At 41.0% G+C, this 19437-nt stretch overlaps 1 protein-coding gene and 1 pseudogene across 1 annotated transcript in view; one reads left to right on the top strand and one right to left on the bottom strand.

Moving 5' to 3' along the window:
• The window catches only part of NDUFS4 (NADH:ubiquinone oxidoreductase subunit S4), a 75638-nt gene extending 62911 nt beyond the window's left edge, over positions 1-12727 (bottom strand). Inside the window, exon 1 of the mRNA XM_024571928.3 lies at positions 12578-12727. Coding sequence (XP_024427696.1) covers positions 12578-12675 — 98 coding nt within the window. The 5' untranslated portion in view covers positions 12676-12727. The remainder of the gene's footprint in view (positions 1-12577) is intronic.
• A 6025-nt stretch (positions 12728-18752) lies between these two features.
• On the top strand, positions 18753-18876 carry LOC112315310 (U2 spliceosomal RNA; annotated as a pseudogene).
• The last annotated feature ends 561 nt before the right edge of the window (positions 18877-19437 follow it).

Raw genomic sequence — 19437 nt, 5'->3', positions numbered from 1 at the left:
ATGCTGAGGGGCGAGTGGGAGGACACAATCTAGAAGAAGCCAGGTGCAGAACACTTTTACGGACTCAGGAATAAAATGCTGCTAATAAACAGACAAAATCCAAGACGCTCTGGCAATCCAGGAAGAGGAACTAGAGTCTTAGGAAGGATTTATGAAAGGAAAAAAAAAAGGTGAGGAAGGGAGAAAGGAACAAAAGGAAAAAAAAAAGAAGCCATAAAAAAAGAATAATGATGACGGTGATGTTACAATTTACTAGGCACTGAGCTTATGCCGGACACTGTCCGCAGGACTTTATGAACCAGATTATTATGTCCATGTTATAAACAGAACACGGTCACAAAGCAGGCAGAGAGAGGAGACATCAGAGCTAGGATTCAAATACCGGTAGAGCTGACCTCAAACTGTGCGCTCCCAACTACTCTGTGACACCAGCGTGATGGGCCCAATGGCGTGGTCCTAGTGTCAGAAAGCCAACACAGCCGTGGCTAATCTTAAGAGTTAATAGAAAATCTCTGGAAAATAGATTTTTCCCAAAGTTGGAATCAAGGACAATAGTAAGAGATTATTAAGGGAATTGGCCACATGAACAGCTTGAATTCAAAGCCAATAAATAACATATTAGATTTATTATTAGCATACTCCCCCAAAATAGGTTACAGAGACCCTAACCCTACACATTCACCCTCAAAGCAGATGCTCCACGGCTGTACCTCCTAGGAAAGTCTGTAGGAAAGAAATACAAGTATTTGTTGACTGAGTGAACAAACTTTAGCAAGCAAAGTCTTAGAGTTCATTAGGAAAAAGGGTTAACAGGTCAGCCTATACAATATATATAAACATTATTTGTTCCCTAAAGATATCTCAATATAAAATAAACCCGTTCTTAATTTTTGTTCAGGACGGCCCATCTTTCATTACAACTGAGTTCTTATGACCTACATGCGTATGACATAGCAGGTTAATTGGCATTACAAATAACGCCTATAGTGTAGCAAATCCTTACGGTAATTGAGGCTGCTTAATCTGACTTAACTGAGTACTTACTTCCCCAAGATTTTTTAAACTTGGTACCGGAGACAAGGGTTTTCAATCCTTACAAGACATGAGCCTGAAAAACTTCCCTCCTGTGATACCTGCCACACAGGAAAAACAACGTGAAACAGTAGCTGTCCCTCTAACTGTAGCCTCGCTTGCCCTTCTCGTTGTTTGGTGATATAAACCAATTCCCTCTGCTAGCCCGAGCCAGCCATTTGAGTTTCTAGGTTTTTGTCACTTGTAATCAAAAGGTCTAACATGAGAGCCAGTATAAACCAAACGTCATGTAAAATCTCACATGCTCTATGGAAGGGCTGCAAAGTCTGGGACCCATGAATTCCCCCGAAATGTAGCTCCAGTTTAACACATGTGAGCGTACACATTTCTAGAGAGAAGTCACCAAAACTTTCACCAGTTACTCAAAATAAACCTCTGACTCCCACACCCTCTCCAAGTAGTTAAGATTTACTGGTTGATGGTCTAAACCACTGACTCAATGTACTTTTCTACCCACTTACATGTGCAAAACAAACTTGCGTCTTTCATTAAATGCCATGATTTTCTACTAAGGACACATGTACTTTGAAATCCTTTCTTTGCCCCATTTCTAAGATTCTAGTATGTGAACTCCTCCCTTCCTCCCACCACAGTTAAGAATTAATGGTTTACAATCTGATCATATGAAGAACTTTTTGAATCATCTTTAGATCTTTTCAATCTATTCAGATGTGCCAAAATGCAAGATATATTTGAAACCAGTTTAAAAATAGTCCATCACAGGATGGTTGGCCCTATGAAGAAGTAACGTGAGATGTAGTAGGAAGCACTGTCTATCCCACCTCTCCAGGGAGTTGGAACAGCTAGTTTGAAGACTATGAAAGTAAACACCCAGGTCAGGGGCAATCACCAGAATCCAAAGGACCTCGCCCCCAGCAATGAGCTTACCCTGTGTTTTCCCTCCAGCATCCCCTGCCTGGAGTACTGCAGCAGGAAATCCACTGTGAGCACCTCTCCAGAAGCACTCTGTCCTAAGGAGCTGGTGATGGATGAGGAGAAATCACCCATATTTTTCTCTCCTGTTCTCTCCTAAAACATGTACCAGCCAGAGGCAATCCCAGGGCCACACGGAAACCTGCTGGAGCCAAAATTCTAAGGAAGGAAGTGTTCTTCTCCATTCACTGAAGCTATGATTCCAACAAGGCAGGACCGACACCCACTGCTCTTCTGCGTCCCGTGTCCTTCCGTCCCTCAGCCACCGCTCTGAGCACAGATGCAGGCCTGCACTACACAGCAAGGCAGCAGGGGCCACAGGTTTCCAGACAGAACAGGGAACTGGGTTTTCAGAACATAATGGCATGAAACTAGAAATAAGTTACAGGAAGATAGGGAAGTCTCCAAATACTTGGAAGCTAAATAAAGCATTTCTAAATAATCCATGCATCAAAGAGGAAGTCTCAAGGGAAATAAGAAAATATTTGGAAGCAAATGAAAATAAAATGTAATATTTCAAATTTGGGGGAATGAAACTAAAGCAATTCAAGATGAGGAAACACTTCCCAGCTCATTTGATGAGTCCAAATCTAAGCAAATACTGCATAAAAAAAGAAAACATAGACCAATATCCTTCATAAACATTAAACATAAAAAAAATTAGCAAATCAAATACAGTGATATATGAAAAGAATTAAACAACATGACCAAGTGGAGTTTATCCTGAGAGTGCAAGGCTGGTTCAATATTTGAAAATCAATCAATATAACTCACCATATTAACAGTCTGAAGAAAAAAAAAGAATATATCAATTGATACAGAAAAGGCATTAGACAGACTAACACTCATGACAATTATTAGCAAAGTAGGAGTAGAAGAAAACTTCCTCAATCTACAAAAGGCATTTCTACAAGGAAAAAAAAGCTTTCATACAACATATACTAATGGTGAAAAACCGAACAGTTTCCCCTAAGATTGCTAAATGGCAAGAATATCTCTGTCATCACTCTTACTTAACATCCTTCTGGAAATCAAAAGAAACAAGTCTTAAAGATCAGACCAAAAACAAATAAATTGACCCTATACACAGATTGCATGATTACCTACTTAAAAACCCCAAAGAGTATGAAAAGTGCTTACAGACCCAACAGGTGGACATAGTGAGGGGCAGGACAGAAAGGCAGCACACAGAAACCCACCCCATTGCCGCACACAGCAACGTGGCATCAGCACTGAAGTTTCCAGACAGCGCTGTTTACCGCAGCTCCCCAGACACAGACCTAACAACACATACGGGATCTGTACCTTCGAAACTACGAAACACTAATGAAAACAGTAGTAAACACCTGAAGAGGGATACCATGTTTATGGCCTGGAAGACTCAACATAGGAAAAACGACAACTCTCAAACTAACGAACAGATTTCAAGCAATGCCGTTCAAAGTCCGACCTGGACTTCTCAAAGCGATAGACGAGTTGAGCCTAAATTTCAGGTAGAAAGAAAGGCAAGGGAAGTAGAATGGCTTAAAATATACAGAAAAAGAAGAAAATTGGAAGAACCGCAACTAGTCAGTTACAATACGTATTTACTATAAAACTACAGTAATCAAGAAAGGGTGGTATTGCCAAATGAACAGAGTAGAGAATATAAAAACAGACCCAGACAAATACAGCCAACTGTTGACAAAGGCGCAAAAGCAATTCAATGGAAAAGGAATAATCTTTACAATAAAGGGGAGAACAAGTGTGCATCTATATGCAAAAAAATTAACCTCAACTTAACTCTCACACCTTATACAAAAGTTCACTTGAAATGGATCAGCGATCTGGATGGAAAGTCTAATATATCAAAACTTTAAGAAAATGATGCAGGAAAAAACCTTCATGGTTTGAGGTTAGGCAAATAGTTCTTAGATATGAAAATAAAAGTATAATCCATAAAAGAAAAAATCTGGTAAACTGAACTTTATCAAAATTAAAAACTTTTACTCTACAAAAGGTAGTTAAAAGAATAAAAAGAAAAAAACAGATTGGGAGAAAACTTTTGCAAACTATGTATATAACAAAGGACTGACATCCAGAATATTTTAAGAACTCTCTAAGCTCAACAATAAGAAAATAATATATAGAGTTCAAAGAAAAATACTGGCAAAGTGGCATACATTAGTCGAAGGACCACCGAGAAGAGGCAGTAAAGCATTAAGAAATATGATCGTGAGTAAAGGGGTAAACAAGCTGGACAGGCTAAGCCTGGAGCACAGACTCCCAGGAAGAGTGAGCGATGCCTATGTCTTCAATGGTCTGAAGGATGGACACGTGCATGGGGGGTCAGAATTCTTCTACACAGTATTAAAAGGAAACATCACTTGCCAGCAAGTCTACAGGTAAATAGGGTTTTCTAGGGCTACCAAAAATTAACCATATATTCCTCAACTGCTAAATAATCAAGAAGCAGGAATTTCTAGACATTCTTGCACTAAATAGAAGTGGAAGAGGATGATCCTAGAATTTTCTCATACATAATATGAATCCATCAACTATAACTTTTAGAGCTAACCTACCAAAGTAGAAGGCACTGCACATCAAAAAGGTATCCCTTCCTGCCAGAATATCACCTTTTGATGCACAGAAGTAAATATGATAAAGCACTTTAAGTTCCAAGTTTTAAAAGACTAAATAAATAAAATCTTAACAAAAACCATGTTGAGACCTATTTAATTCTCCAAATTTCATTTGCACTAAGAATATTAAAATTAAATTACTAATGTCTAATTAAATCTCATTTCATTAGACTTAAAACACAAAAGATATAAATTTCATGCAAATTTCTATAAGTATTTTAAGGAAATCTCTTGAAAAAGAAGTGCTCTTTCACACAAAGAGTGGTAGTCCTCAAAAGAGCCCAAACATCTGTGTTCACTTTAGAGCTCATCAGGACAGACTGACGTTTTTAGGAGAAGCATATGGCCTGCTGGACAGTCATCTAGAACAGAGTCTTTTGTCTGGTAAGCCCTATTCAAGGGCCATTTACTTATGTATGGAGTGGCTGAATAAAGAAGAAAACATATTTTTGAGTCCTAAAAAACACAAAGAAATAAAATCTTCATCCTGCTTTGTTAAGCATATAGCAAAACATATTACAAAAGCAGCCAGAATTACTCTCAACTGCTCTCAACATCTGAAACAATTCTAAGAAATCGTTGAAACAAAAGAACTCTAGAAAAGCATGAAACTTTCTTAGAGAACTATATCCACCAAAGACCACCTCCCTAAAAGAGGCATTTCCATTTTAAAGGGTAAAACACTTTCTTCTTAAAACTTTGAAGGGCAGAGTTCAACAGCTGCGCTATATTAAACCTGAGCCCTTCCAAAAGGAAGAACAGGAGTCTCTAGAGAGCGCATAACGGGCTGGCCTGCGTTGCCTGATTTCTCCAACATTCTCAAAATGCCTGCTTTGCCTCAAAGGAAAGTTTCTCCAAGAAAAAGCCTCTATTCAGTGCATGCGTGAAAAGTGTAAGACAATTCAGATTTGGAAAATATGTAAAAATTAAAGCATTTTTGTTTGTTTCTGGAAATCTCCACACCCCCCCACCCCAGGAAAAAGTGCATTTTGAAGTCTTTCGAGATATAGCATTAAAAACTATTTAAAAGAAAAAAAAATAGTTTTCAGCCCTAGCTTCTCATCGGAATCACCATAAAGCTATGTCTCAGCCTAAGCTTACTGAACCAATATATACTGGGACCAATGCAACTGGATTTTTATGTCCACAACAGGTGATTTTGATGCACAGCAAGTGTTTAAAAACCACAGAACTGAATGGAGCATGATCCCATAGAGGAAAAATTAAGTCTAGTGAGGGCCCTGGCCGGGTAGCTAGATTGGCTAGAGCATCGCCCCAAAACGTCAAGGTTACAGGTTACACACAAGAAGGAGCCAATGAGCGCATCATCGCTAAGTAGAACAAATGGATGTTTCTGTTTCAAACTCTCTATCTCTAAAAGCAATTAAAAAAATTAAGTCTAGGAAGTAAAGGAAGAAAGAAAAGATCACTTCGGAGCAACTAACTAGTTCTAAAGAACCTAAGGTCGTATTCACTTATCAAAATAGACAATGGAAGGAGAATTCAAAATAGAATTTTGAATTGCTCTCATGTCATTACTTAAAGGACAAAAGCCTTAAAATAGTTTGCCTGAATACCCAAATATTTAGATGAAAGTAGTTATGAAAAATGTGGCCACTGAATAATTCAGGTACAATAAGGTTCCATCAGAATCTTTGGAAACTAAAACAGAAAAGTTCCAAGAGCTCATGTATTATCTGTAATTATCTGTCAACCTTAAAAAAAGGGCTTTAATCACCATCATCAGAGCTTCATTAACCCTACTTTATTTTCCACGAAATCCTAACAGGTTTACTTGCTTGATATTCAAACCCATGGTAAGTCAAAAAGGGTAGTAGAACTGCCAGAGGGGAGGCAGGCCAGTCAAGGAACGACCCAAAACACATTAAATAGCAGACACACGAACTCAGAAAGCATAACAGACACTGGATAGTTTTTAAAGGCAGCCGAATACAGTAACTGTTTTCCCTCATGATCACTGGAGCAAGACACCAGAAAGTTATGCCTTGTTACTGCATACATTACATGTACTTTGTTTAAGAGGTGAGAAAGTATAAAAATCAAGTTACCTATAGAAAGTCTCTCACCAAAAATAATTACAAAATTTACAGGAAAAAATCCTAACAAAAATAAACAAAAGAAAAAAACCCCTAATTTCTCAAGTAGAGTCTCTCGATGTACAAAAGGAACAGTGGAGTCAAAGTAAAGAGCATCAGACAGTCTCTCAAAGAACACACCTCACTAAAAGGAAAAGAAGTCACGGAAGATACTAAGGTTTTAATTTATTATTATCAGATACAATAATTCTCTCTGCAAAAAGTCGACATATTCCTTTAGATTGCTAAAGCAGATGATTTCCTAGTAACTTACAGGCGCCCCTTGGAGATACTGCGGGTTGGGTTCCAGACCGCCGCAATAAAGTGAGTCTCACAATAAAACGAGTCATAATCCTTCTGCTGCTGGAAGGTCTTGCTTTCAATTTGTAAAAACACAACATCTGTTAAGTCCAATAAAGCCATGCACCATAAAAGGAGGTATGCCTGTAAACTGAAAAACCTGTTTCCTCACCTGTACCTGTTTCCTCATCTGAAAAAAACTGAGACTAAGAATAAGAATGCCTGAGTTCACAGGATTCCTATAAGAATAGGAATGAGAGAATAATACAGGCAAAGTCCTTGGCACAGTGGCTAACACACAGTGAGAAATACATATTAGCTGCTACTCTTAATTTGTGCTCAGAATAAATACCATAAAAATGAGTCTCAACTATCACCATGGGATATATTTTAGAAGTTCTTCCAAAGTGTCTCACTCTGTATGCAGTCCACACCAACCAGAGGCCTCTGCTAAGCTGTATTACGTGGGAGCTGAGCTGCTCCCTCCTTCTCCACTAAGCCCCACAGACTATAAACTCTTAAACATTTCACGTAGAGCAGCTTGAAAAGAAGTCTAATACTCAGTTAGTTATTGCTATTCCAGAAAGCTCTCATGTTTCATGAGTACCCTTTTCCAAATACATTCATTTACAACTTTTTTAATTTGAATACAAAAAAGGAGACAGGATAATTGCCAAAGAAATGTATGAATACAAAAAAATCTATCTATGACGTCAATCCAGAACTAAATAGTTTTGGGTGAATATCCTAAACTTATACCATTACAAATAATTAGAAAAAAATAGGTGTTTTGTATGTATTTTATATTCACATTTATTGGGTTGACCAAAAAGTTCATTTAGTTTTTTCTGTACAGTGACTAGTAGTGCTTAGTTGTCTTTAACTTCATTTGAAACGATTTTGTTAAGACTGTATTATGAAAGCTGTTAGTTATATTAGCGTGCATTTAAAAAAAATCAAAATTGGTGAATTTTTGTTCAGCCATTTTAATATTGAAGATGGAAGAAGGTAAGCAACATTTTTGGTGTGTTATGCTTTATTATTTCAAGAAAGATAAAAACACAACTGAAACGCAAAAAGATTTGTGCAGTGTGTGGAGATGGTGCTGTGACTGATCGAACGTGTCTAAAGTGGTTTGCCAGGTTTCCTGCTGATCATTACTGTGGACATTTTGGCCAAATAATTCCTTGCTATGGGGCTGTCTTACGCATTGGAAGATACTGAGCGGCACCTCTGGCCTCTACCCACGGGAAGCTAATAGCGGGAGAGAACCGGCGTACTCAAAATATATCCAAATCAATAAAGTTATTGGTGAAAAGGAAAAATGTCTTCTATTTTATGGAGAACACGTAATGGACTTTCTGGCCAACCCAATATGTAGGTTAGTACCTACTTGGCTTTCACTGATGTGGCTATTAATAGAAACACCGCTTAGGCTTCCTCCTTTCCCGGCAATCACACATCTCTAAATTCGCATTGTATTTACTTATCTATATACACATTTACCTGTCAGGTGCAAGCCGTTACACTGGATGCCACGAAGCACACAAAACTAAACGAAAGTTGTTTTCCAACCCTTCAAAAGCCTGCGACCTTGCTACTGACCTGTTCCTTTGCCAGCGTGCATGTGTGCGAGTTATGCTGTGGCATACAGCAGAGGCTGATTTCTTAATCACGCTGTATTTTATGTAGCCCACAGGCGTCAGCTTCTGCTTTGCTCCCTGATATCCTCATTCCAGAATCTAGGCTAAAAGAAAAGACCCGACTCAGGACACGTCCATCTCAGCAGAGGGAAAAGAGACAGAGGGAGCCATAGAACTGCTCCTCAGGCTTCCGCTGGACCAGGCATTCCAGTTCCAGTAGCAGTTCATTGGCCAAAACAAGTCACGTGGCCACTGGGGCAGTGATGTATGATCCTGTCACAGGGAATGGAAGTGAATATTTTAGGAATTCCATCTACCGCCAAGATTAAATAAAAATATTCAAGTTTGAATTAACATAAATTAACATTTATTTAGATATGGTTTACTATGTGCCAGACACTATTCTAGTATTTATTAGTATTAGAATATTTAATTATCCTAAGAATTATTCAACAAAAATACTGCTACTGATGACACAGACCAACTAACTATGGGCATTTTTTAAAGAGGAAAATAAGCCAAACAATGAAACCTGTTAGAAGGCATTTAGGAAACATTGCAAGCTCACAAAACTTGGATTCAGTGTGTTCCAAAGACAGCAAAAATAGCTGCCCTTCAGAGAGAAATTTGTTTATCCAGCCTATCTGAGGTAAAGCCAACCCACTGGTTTTGAACCAGGGGTGTCAAACTCATTTTCACCGGGAGCCACATCAACCTCACAGTTGCCTTCAAAGGGAGGAAATAATTTTAGGACTGTATAAATGTAACGACTCCTTAACTGTTAAGGAGTTGAAATTACATTCGGCTGTTGAAATTACATTCGGCCCTTGAGGGCAGCCATGGGGCTGATGTGGCCCCCGGTGACAATGAGTTTGACACCCTGTAAATTTAAACGTCCTAAATGTTTCTCAAATTTGGGCTGAGACACCTTCCCAGCAAGGTATCTAAGCCCAGAACCCTCGCACTCCTCTGGCTTCCAGCAGACTCATAATTTCACACTGGCTCATCCAGCCAGGAGCTAGACCAGGCAGATCCGAGATGCAGTTCAAATGATTTCCTTTCTTGTGTGTGTGTTTTTGGATTGTCTGCTCTGCTTTTTTATTTTTCACCAATATAATTAAATTCATAAGTTAATGTAGCTGGACACAGCTTCTTTCCTTTCACTGACAGCTCCCTTTCTCCAACATTTGTGTTTTTTCACTACTCCCCTCCTTAGCAAGTGCCTCAATGACTTTAATTTTCCTCAAGTCATCTGAAAAGTTACCTCACTTGCAAATGTCTTCTAGACATTATGAGTTCTCCTTCCACAACTAACCTTTTCAAATCCTCACTACTCACAAAGCACGAGGGAAAGACAGTGCTTAAGGATGAACAGCAAATACTATGTAAGGGAGAAGGCCCATAAATGTCCCCTGAAATGAGATAATGAGATGAACATCATAAGCTCTTCAGGTAAAAAAATAAAAAAATAAAAAAATAAAAAGGTACAGAAAGCAAATAAATGTGTCATTGGACTTGAGTTTAAAATTTGTTCTCCTTGGCTTAAAAAAATTTTTTAAGTATGAAACAAAAGTCCTCTTCTATGATATAAATTTTTATTTGCTCTCCAAATCTCTCCTAACACACTTGCAAGAAGAAACTCTCTAAATCTGGATAAGTAATATTAATTATCATCAAAGTTTCCAAAATGTAGCATCATAACTTCTACTACTCTAATAGCTGACATACAGCCATGTTTTGATTAGCCATGCACCAGTGCACCCTGCCAATTCGTTTTCAGTTCTAGGGCCACTGTAGATACAGTATTACTTGGACATGCAAAATTAACGTCCAGAATGTCTAAGAGAACAAGAGCTAAGCTGACTCGCCTCTCGTCTAGTCCTACGTCACCCCATGAAGTATCTGACCTTAGAGAAATACTTCCCATTCCTCAGGTCCTCCACATGCAGAACTCACTGCAAACTCACTGACCTTTCCCCATTCTTAGCATCCTTATTTTCCAATGACCCTGTATTATCCATATATCTCTGGACTACTTACTGCCTTCAAGCCTTTACCCGCTAACCTCACCTAAAACCCACTACTTAAAACCTTAATAAAAATTACGTCCAATAATCCTAACTCACTCCAGCTCTAATCCTCTGCACTCCCTTTTATTTAATATAACACTAAGTTAATTAGCATTTTCACAACTCCCACGGGTCCCACACCCTTCCCATCAGTCAATCCAGTCCTCCTGTCCTTGTTCCCAACATTTAGTATGGGGCAGGACACACTCTGTATGAGCCCTGGTTTACATTTATATCGGGTTGGCCAAAATGTTTGTTTTTTTCCATAGATGGCTCTAGTAGTGCTTATCTGTCTTTAACCTCATTTGAAACAATTTTGTTAGATTGTATTGTGACAGCTGTCATATCAGCATGCGTTTAAAAAAAACTTATCAAAATTGGCGAATTATCGTGCAGCCATTTGAATAGCAAAGATGAAAAAACATATGCAACATTTTCAGCGCATTATGCTTTATTATTTCAGGAATGGTAAGAACGCAACTGAAACACAAAAAGATGTGTGCCGTGTAGGGAGAAGGTGCTGGGATTGATCGAACGTGTCAAAAGTGGTTTGCGAAGTTTCTTGGTACGATCGACATTCTGGCCAAAAAGTCCTTTGCTGTGGGCTGTCCGATGTGTTGCAAGATCTTGAGCAGCACCCCTGGCCTCTCCCCACTGGAAGCCAGTATCGGTAGAGAGCTAACATACTCAAAATATACCTAAATCAATAAGGTTATTAGTGAAAATTAAGATGTGTCTTTTGTTTTACAGAAAAAAAACTGAGCAGACTTTTTGGCCAACCCAATACTAACAAGCTGTGAAAACAACGATAAAACATAACAATTATTCACAGATAAGAATGCTTGTGTGTGTGTGCATGCTGTCCTGTTAGGGCTACAGTAAAGTGTGGAAAATTCGGGGGGGGGAAGGGAAATGAAGGATTAAGTAATGCAGTCACGAATAAATGCCACAGTTACAAAAATGCTGCAAAACAAAGCAGTAACGGCAAAACTGAATTACTATGAGGGTTTAATAAAATTCTGGATGGGGGACCTCCCAGCGTGACCACCAGCCTTTGAAAAATTAACCGCTAATATTTTACCAACACTGACTTCTCACCGAGTGTTCCTCCCAAGCAGATAGATGGATGCATAAAACCATGTTTCCGTTCAGAAACCAAATCAACAGCACTCCAAGCAAAGAGGAATTCACACCCCTCTGCAGGTAAGGGCCAGAGTGGTGGGCCAGGAAGTGAATTCACCCCCCAGTTGAGGGCGGGAAAGAGAAGCCAACAGGTGACTTGCCCCCCCTCGCCCCCACCCAAGGTAAGGGCTGGAGTGACGGGCTAACAGGTGACTTCACCCCCCGCAGGTAAGGACGAGATGAACAGGCCAGCAGGTGAGTTCACCATGCAGGTTAAGATGGGAGTGAAGAGCCAACAGGTGACTTAGCCCCCCCTCCCCCCAGATAAGGGCTGGAGTGATGGCCTAACAGGTGACTTCACCCCCAGGTAAGGACGCGAGGGACACGCCAGCAGGTGGAAAACGGAGGGGGCGGGAATCTGGGAACCCGGAGGCTCCGCCCCTTTTCTGGGCTCCGCAGCAGCGGGGGGACAACTCGCCCGGAGACCTGCCCCAAGGCTGCAAGGCACACGCCCCCAGGAAACCGGACGCCCCTGCCGCTGCCGCCCGGCTCCCCCGGCCCGCGACCTCCCTAGCAGCGCCGCTCGCCCTCTGCCAGGGACGCCTTGCCCGAGGCCTTCGCCGGGGCCCAACCACATAGAGCCCCGCAGAAGTACAGAAGACGCCCGAGAGCCTGAGGAAGAAGCCTGACAGTGCTGTTACCTGGTCGGAACCCGGGAAACGGCAACGGCAACCACAGCCGCTGCCCTTCTCCCCAACAGCCCTCGCCTCAGCGCCTCTGACATTGAGACCGCCGCCATGTTGCCGCACGCGAACGCCGGACGGGTCCCCGCGAAGGACAAACATCCTCCGTTCTCAAGCCCGCGCAACCGCGGCGCAGTGGGGCGGGGCTTTGTTCTATTCTTGTTTGGTCTTTTGTTAAACGCTGGAATTTAGAAAAAGGTGAAAGGTTTGGTCGAAGAAAAAAAATGCACAACTGCTTTAAGTGTAAATAGTACCCCCATCAAGGTGTAATTTTTTGTTGCTGTTAATGACCGCTTATTTAATGAAAAAACAAAAGAAAATACTTGAAAATGTAAACACCTGCAACTCATAATTTTTTCAAAGGACTCCAAATATTTAGGGCTGAGCGTACTGGAAGAGCCAGAGGGCCCTTTTGGCTCTTGAGAACGTAAAGCAGTACTTTTGCAAAGTGTTGCCAGATTGAGCTCGCCCGTGCCCGGGACCAGGCGGTGTTCTGAATGATGCGCCCTGTTACGATAGCGTTTCCAAACGAACGCTGCACACGTGGCCTGGCACAGGGTTATTATTATTTTTTTCTTTTTTTATGTGTGAATGTATATGAAAAACTCATGGAGCATAATATTGGATGTCACTGCATTCCCAGCAGTTTCTGAATATGTGATCATAATCCGCAGACACCAAGAAAATTAGTAACTCTCCGTCCATAAGAAACAAAAAATCATCCTCTGAGACACATGTTGGAAACATGTTGGTAGTGTGAGCTACTGACCTGAAGAACAATGACTGTATAAAATAAAAAGCAGGTTCGTTAGTGGGTTTTTTTAAAAAAAGAGTTTTTAAAAACAGAACTCCGTTGCTTTTAGAATTAAGCACGTGGAAATATAACCTTTATTAAAAGAATAGGGTTAACAGGAGGGTGGGGAATGACTTGCTTCTGTATTGTGGCTAATTGAAAGAAAACTTAATACATAAAGAAAAGGGGGAAAGAAAGTGATTCAGCAGCATTAGCACCTAGAACCAAAAAGAGGAAACCAGTCCAGGGAAAGGTAAAATGCACAGAAAGATAAAGGAAGATAAGGCAGAGATGTCTCGGAGAATTTTCTATAAAGTATTTTATTTCGAAATAATTATAGATTTCACAGAAAATTGTAAAAATGGCACAGAGAGGTGCTGTGTACCCTTCACCGAGTTTCTCCCATTGATTACATCTTAAGTAACTAACACAACCTCCAAGCCGGGAACCTGACATTGAAGTACAGTCCACTACTCTGTTTCCATTTTTATAATTTTGACATTTCAGGAATGTTACCTAAATGGACTCATGCAGTATATGACTTTTTGCGTTTGCCTTCTAACATCCCGCACAGTGCCCTTGAGGTCCACCCAAGTTATTGCACGTATCAATAGGCCATTCCTTTTTATTGCTGAGTAGCATTCCGTGATATGTTTATCAGGATTTCCCAGAAAAACAAAACCAATAGGATACAGACCAAGTCCCTTCACCTAATTTGACAGGCTCCGTATGGTATGTGCCCCACCCTCCTTTCAGGCTCCTGACTGGGTTTCTGTCCTGCCCTAGATAGAGCCTTTCACAAGCTGCTGCCCACTGGAATGACCTTCATATTTGGTGTCATATCTACGCAGCTTCCCTGCCCTTAAGATCGCTGTGGAGAGTCAGACCCTGTGGCAGAATCTGCAGGTACCTTATCGGCATTTCCCACCTACCCCTTTCTGGCCTCACTGACTCCTAATATGGACACTAAAAAATGTCCTGTATTTGCATTCCCATCAGCTCTTTCAGCTATCACATGGCCAAGGGGATCTGAAATCCCACCTGGAGGAAAAAAAAAAAGCTTCAGAAAAAAAGGAACAAAGAGAAATGCCTCTTTTCCTACCCTTGGCTGCAGTTGCAAGTAGAAATAATGCCTGGAGCTGTGGCATCTTCTCAGCATGAGGGGACAAACGTGAGAGCCCAGCCAACAAGAGAGGACAGGAGAGCAGAGAGAGGGAAAGAGCTTAGGTCTTTCATGGCATTGTTGAGCTTCTGAATCAACCCAATTAAAATGCCTCCAGGCTCTTTAGTATATGAAGTAAGTGGCTTCATTGTCTAACCCTCTATTGGTGAGACATCCTGCAGCAAAAACACGATTACGGTGCTCTAGCACGAGGAATACTTCGGACTGCCCTGGCCCCGTCCACTCCTCTCCCTGTGAAGCCCCCTGCACCTCATCTTTCTCCTTCAGTACTGTGGTTTCAATGCAGTGTCATCATCTCTTTCTCTGAAATGGGAGGTAAGTTCTCTGAGGACAGAGATCCTATGCTTTTGCTGATCATTTTCCCAGTACCTAGCCTAGTCCCTGACACAGAATAGGCCCCAAAGTAGGTATAGAATGAATGAATGGATGGATGGATGAATAAATGAATGAATGAAATAATCTAACTGAAACTTTTAAAATGTCAAAACTAAGTTGGGGAAAGTGCCATTTCTTTTTTGTTATTTTTGCTTTGAAAAAGCTTGTACAATTTTTTAAATTTTTCCAGTTACAGTGGACATTCACTGTTATATTAGTTTCAGGTGTACAGCATGGTGGGTAGACATTTATATAACTTACAAAGTGATCCTCCCAATAAATATAACATCAGCCTGACACCACACATAGTTATTATAATATTATTACCTATATTCCCTATGCTATACTTTACATCCCGGGGACTATTTTGTAACTGCCAATTTGTTGAACAAATTATTTTTAATGTGATTGTTCTCTCAGGTCTACAGAACTTATTGGTTTCTAATATTTCATCTTTGATCAAGTGCCATTTCCTGAAGACCTTGGTGGGATGTTGGGAATAGGGGCCTGTGTTGCTTGGCAAGAGACCTGAAACCATGAATCTACCTTTTACTAGGCTTGCCTTTTAGAAAAAAATTTAATAACCCCTTTCATTTCCTTATTTCTCACATTTCAAATACAGGATATAGGCCTTTCAGGAACAGAAATAATTTGCTGTGGGCTTTTATTTATTTATTTATTTATTTATTCTTCCAATTTCACCCAAATTATACATTCTACCACTAGGCTTAATAGATGTCTAGGTCCAAATACCATTTTAATATTTCAAATAAGAGTATTAAAATGTAAATCGATTTTACTTTTTGTTTGCATTTCAAGCATGGTGGCCAAAAGAAACATTTAGTTTAGTCTTCCTGATGGCATGTGAAATTTACAGTGGATCTGAAGTTGTCTGGTTTTAATTTTTTCCCCTTTGCACATGGGTCTCCAATAAAGCATCCAGAAGAAAATAAATTAAAACCAGACATTTCTATCAGAAGTTTCACATGCAATTGCCAAAGACTTGAAAAAATTTCACCATCACTTATTGGCTACAAACTAATATTTTAAATCGCATTTTACTTTTCGCTGCTAATTTCATTGACAAGCTTGAATTAATACATTATCATCTTATAAAATTATTATGACACTTGGCAGGGCAGCTGAGTCTTTGGCAACAAGAGAAATAACTTCTACCTATTGGGAAGAATGGCCACTTGAAATTATCTTTGGAAAACAAAGGGTCCAAACAATCAAAATTCTGAAGAACTCAAGGAATTTTCCTACATAAATTTGATCCCATGGCCCATCACAGTCTGGCATTCCAGCCCTAAATTCTCCAACTTAAGATGTAGAAAACCAAACTAATATATTCCTTCCCTTCCTTTTACCCGAAACTAATCTGTTCCTCCTATCCAGTATTCTCTGTCTTGGCAAAACACCACCATTTTTCTTCCAACAGAAGATGTCGTCAGCTGTAAAATGCATTGTTAGTTTCTCTACAAAATAAAAGCAAAAAATAAACCATGACACACTACCAACGATATATTATATATCCCGATTTCAGAGGGGTAAAATGTAGCAAAATGTACATTTTAGGAGCAAATAAGTATAATTATTTCCTGTCCCAACATATTTTCTGTCTTTTATGCTTATTTATTATTTATTGGTCTTTGGAATAAAGATTTCTTTTTTTCAGCCTCTCTCTTGATAGCAATAGCCATGTAACTAGTTCTGGCCAATGAAATGTAAGAAAAAAGGGTCATGTGATGGCCAAGAAGCCTCCTTTAAACATAGATGGTAGTTGTACCTCCTCTCCCCGCCCCCTTCTCTCTGTCTCCTCTGTCATCCGGCTCCCTGGATGTGAAGGTGAAGACTCAGATCATAAAGACAAGATGCCCACGATGAGCGTACAATGAGGTGGAAGGAGCCTGGTCTGCCAACCATCCTTGGATTCCACAGGCACTGTCCATCCTGGGGTCCTTCCTCCCTTTCCCTGTTCTGCACTCTCTTGAAGAGGATTCTCCCTTCTTATCCTAATTAAATTCCATGGCCAATTATTATCAACAATTTTTTTGCTTACACTCACTGCTCCCTTGCCTTTCTCACTTTCTTATACTCAGTGAAACTGCCACCCAAGCCAGCTCTTTTTGTATCCTGGCCCTGCCCCTGCACCCAGCCACGCATCTGAACGTGACGGGGAGAAGGAGCACCAAACCATACTCAGCTGGCCACAGACCTCAAATTGGCCCCTGATTCTCCTCGGCAATCCTACTAAACTTCTCTATATTCCGTATTAGTATAATCTTATCCTATTCATTTTCTCACTTCATTACATGACTCGCACTTTCTTCTCACTCCTCAAAACTCTGTTACTTTTCCTCCTAGCCCTCACTTCTTGCTGGTGACCTTCCCACGCCAGTGAGAAGATGGAATTAATCCAAATAACACTTTTTCAGGTGCACACCACGGTGCTAGTTACCAGCAACCACACGCGCATACTGTCTTCCCCCTGTTACTGTAGGTGAACTGTTCCCACCCCTACTGGGAGGAAATCGCTCCACTCGCACACCAACTAGGTCCTATCCTGAAGCACCTACCTGAGAAGCACCCACCTGAGGACAATGTTCCAGCCCGTCTGCCCATTCTTTTCTACCTTAAACCTTTCCTTAGTTCCTGGGACATTCTCCTCAGTTCACAAGCAGGTGATCATTTCTCCCATTTAAAAAAACAGCCCTGTGGTGAGGGACACATACCATATGATCTCACTTTTAACTGGAACATAATCAACAAGAAAAAAGCAAACAAAATATAACCAGAGACATTGAAGTTAAGAACAATCTGACAATAGCCAGAGGGGAGGGGGAAAGGGATAGTGGGGAGAAGGGTTTTCAGGAATTACTATAAAGGACACATGGACAAAACCAAGGGGGAGGGTGGAAGCAGGGGAGGGAGATGGGTTTAGCTGGGGTGGCGTAGAGGGATGGGGAGAAAATGCAGACAACTGTAATTGAACAACAATAAAATAATTTAAAATTTGGAATAAATAAATAAATAAAAACCAGCCCTGGCTGGTGTGGTTCAGTGGATTGAGTGCCGGCCTGCAGACTGAGGGGTCACTGGTTCGATTCCCAGTCAGGGTTGCAAGCCAGGTTCCCAGTAGAGGGCGTGCAAGGGGCAACCACACATTGATGTTTCTCTCCCACTCTTCCTCTCTTTCTCTCTCCCCCTCTCTAAAAATAAATTCTTAAAAAAAAAATGCTGACTCAATTTATCACACCAACTACAGCCCCATCTCTTTGCAATGACGGTCCGCTAAAGAGTTCCCCGTGTGTGCTGTCTCCCACCTCTCCCACCACTTCCCTGCAACTGCTCCTTCAAGGACTCCGATGTCCTCCCTGCTGTGAATCCAGCGGTCAATCCACAGGCTGACATCAGGTGACCTGTGATTTGACACAACCGATTTCTCGGTTCTCGATATACTTGCTCCACTGGGTCACAGGGTGTGCAGGATGCTGCGCTGCTCTAGGCTCCTCCCACTTCATTTCTCTGTTCCTTTGAGCGGGTTCCTGCTCCTTCTCTCCCAAAACGCTGATGGTGGACGGTCCCAGGGCTCAACTCCTCGGTCTGCTTTTCTTCTCCCTTGACAGCCCCATTCAGTCTCATGGCTTTTAAATGTCATCTGTTTACCAACAGCTCCCCAACCTTCATCTCCAGCTGATTCTTTTCTCGTGAATGAGAGACTTTTATTTCCACTGTTTACACGCTTTCCTCACGTGGATAGTTAATAGATATCACAAACCATCGCTTCTCGGCCTTTTGGCTAAGATCAAGTGTAGTATCTGTTCTTATCAGTTTAATAGATATCACAAACCCAACGTGTCCACAGCTGAACTCCTGATCTCCTCCTGATCTGCTCCACCCACTGCCGGCCCATCTTCCCTGATGGCAGCTTTGTCCCTTCGGCGTTCAAGCTTTGAAGTTAGCCTTGACTCCCTGTCTTCGGTACACTGATTCTGAGACACGGCGGGATGTTTCTGAAAAATGGTCTCACACTACCGAGTATTCACAAAGGCCATAAACAGGAAATTAGACAACAGGCAGTTAAAGACATAAAAACAGTTACAAGAAACTATTTTTGTGACTTGGAACCATTAACAACGGAAGAAGAACGTAAGGGAAAATAAAATGTGTGGCACACACGCAGGTAACTCGACGGCTCTTGGCCATTTTGCACCTGCCCAGCTGGATGGCCACACCACCGTGGGAGTCCTTCATACGTCTCTTTATCTCTTACATCACTAAGTTCCTCTGGCTCTACCTTCAAATCACAACTGCACGTATTGCTAGCTCACAGGTCAAAGCTACCGTCATCTCTTGCCTGGAATGACGCTTGATTCTTTTCTCATCTTTGCCCCTAGAATATATTTCAACACAGCTGCTGCGATGGTCCTTTAAAAATACAAGGCAATGCATGTCATCCCCTCG

Source organism: Desmodus rotundus, chromosome 1 (assembly GCF_022682495.2).
Source record: "Desmodus rotundus isolate HL8 chromosome 1, HLdesRot8A.1, whole genome shotgun sequence".
NCBI lineage: Eukaryota > Metazoa > Chordata > Mammalia > Chiroptera > Phyllostomidae > Desmodus > Desmodus rotundus.
The sequence above is the reverse complement of the archived record's forward strand: the minus strand, read 5'-3'. Positions and strand labels throughout refer to the sequence as shown.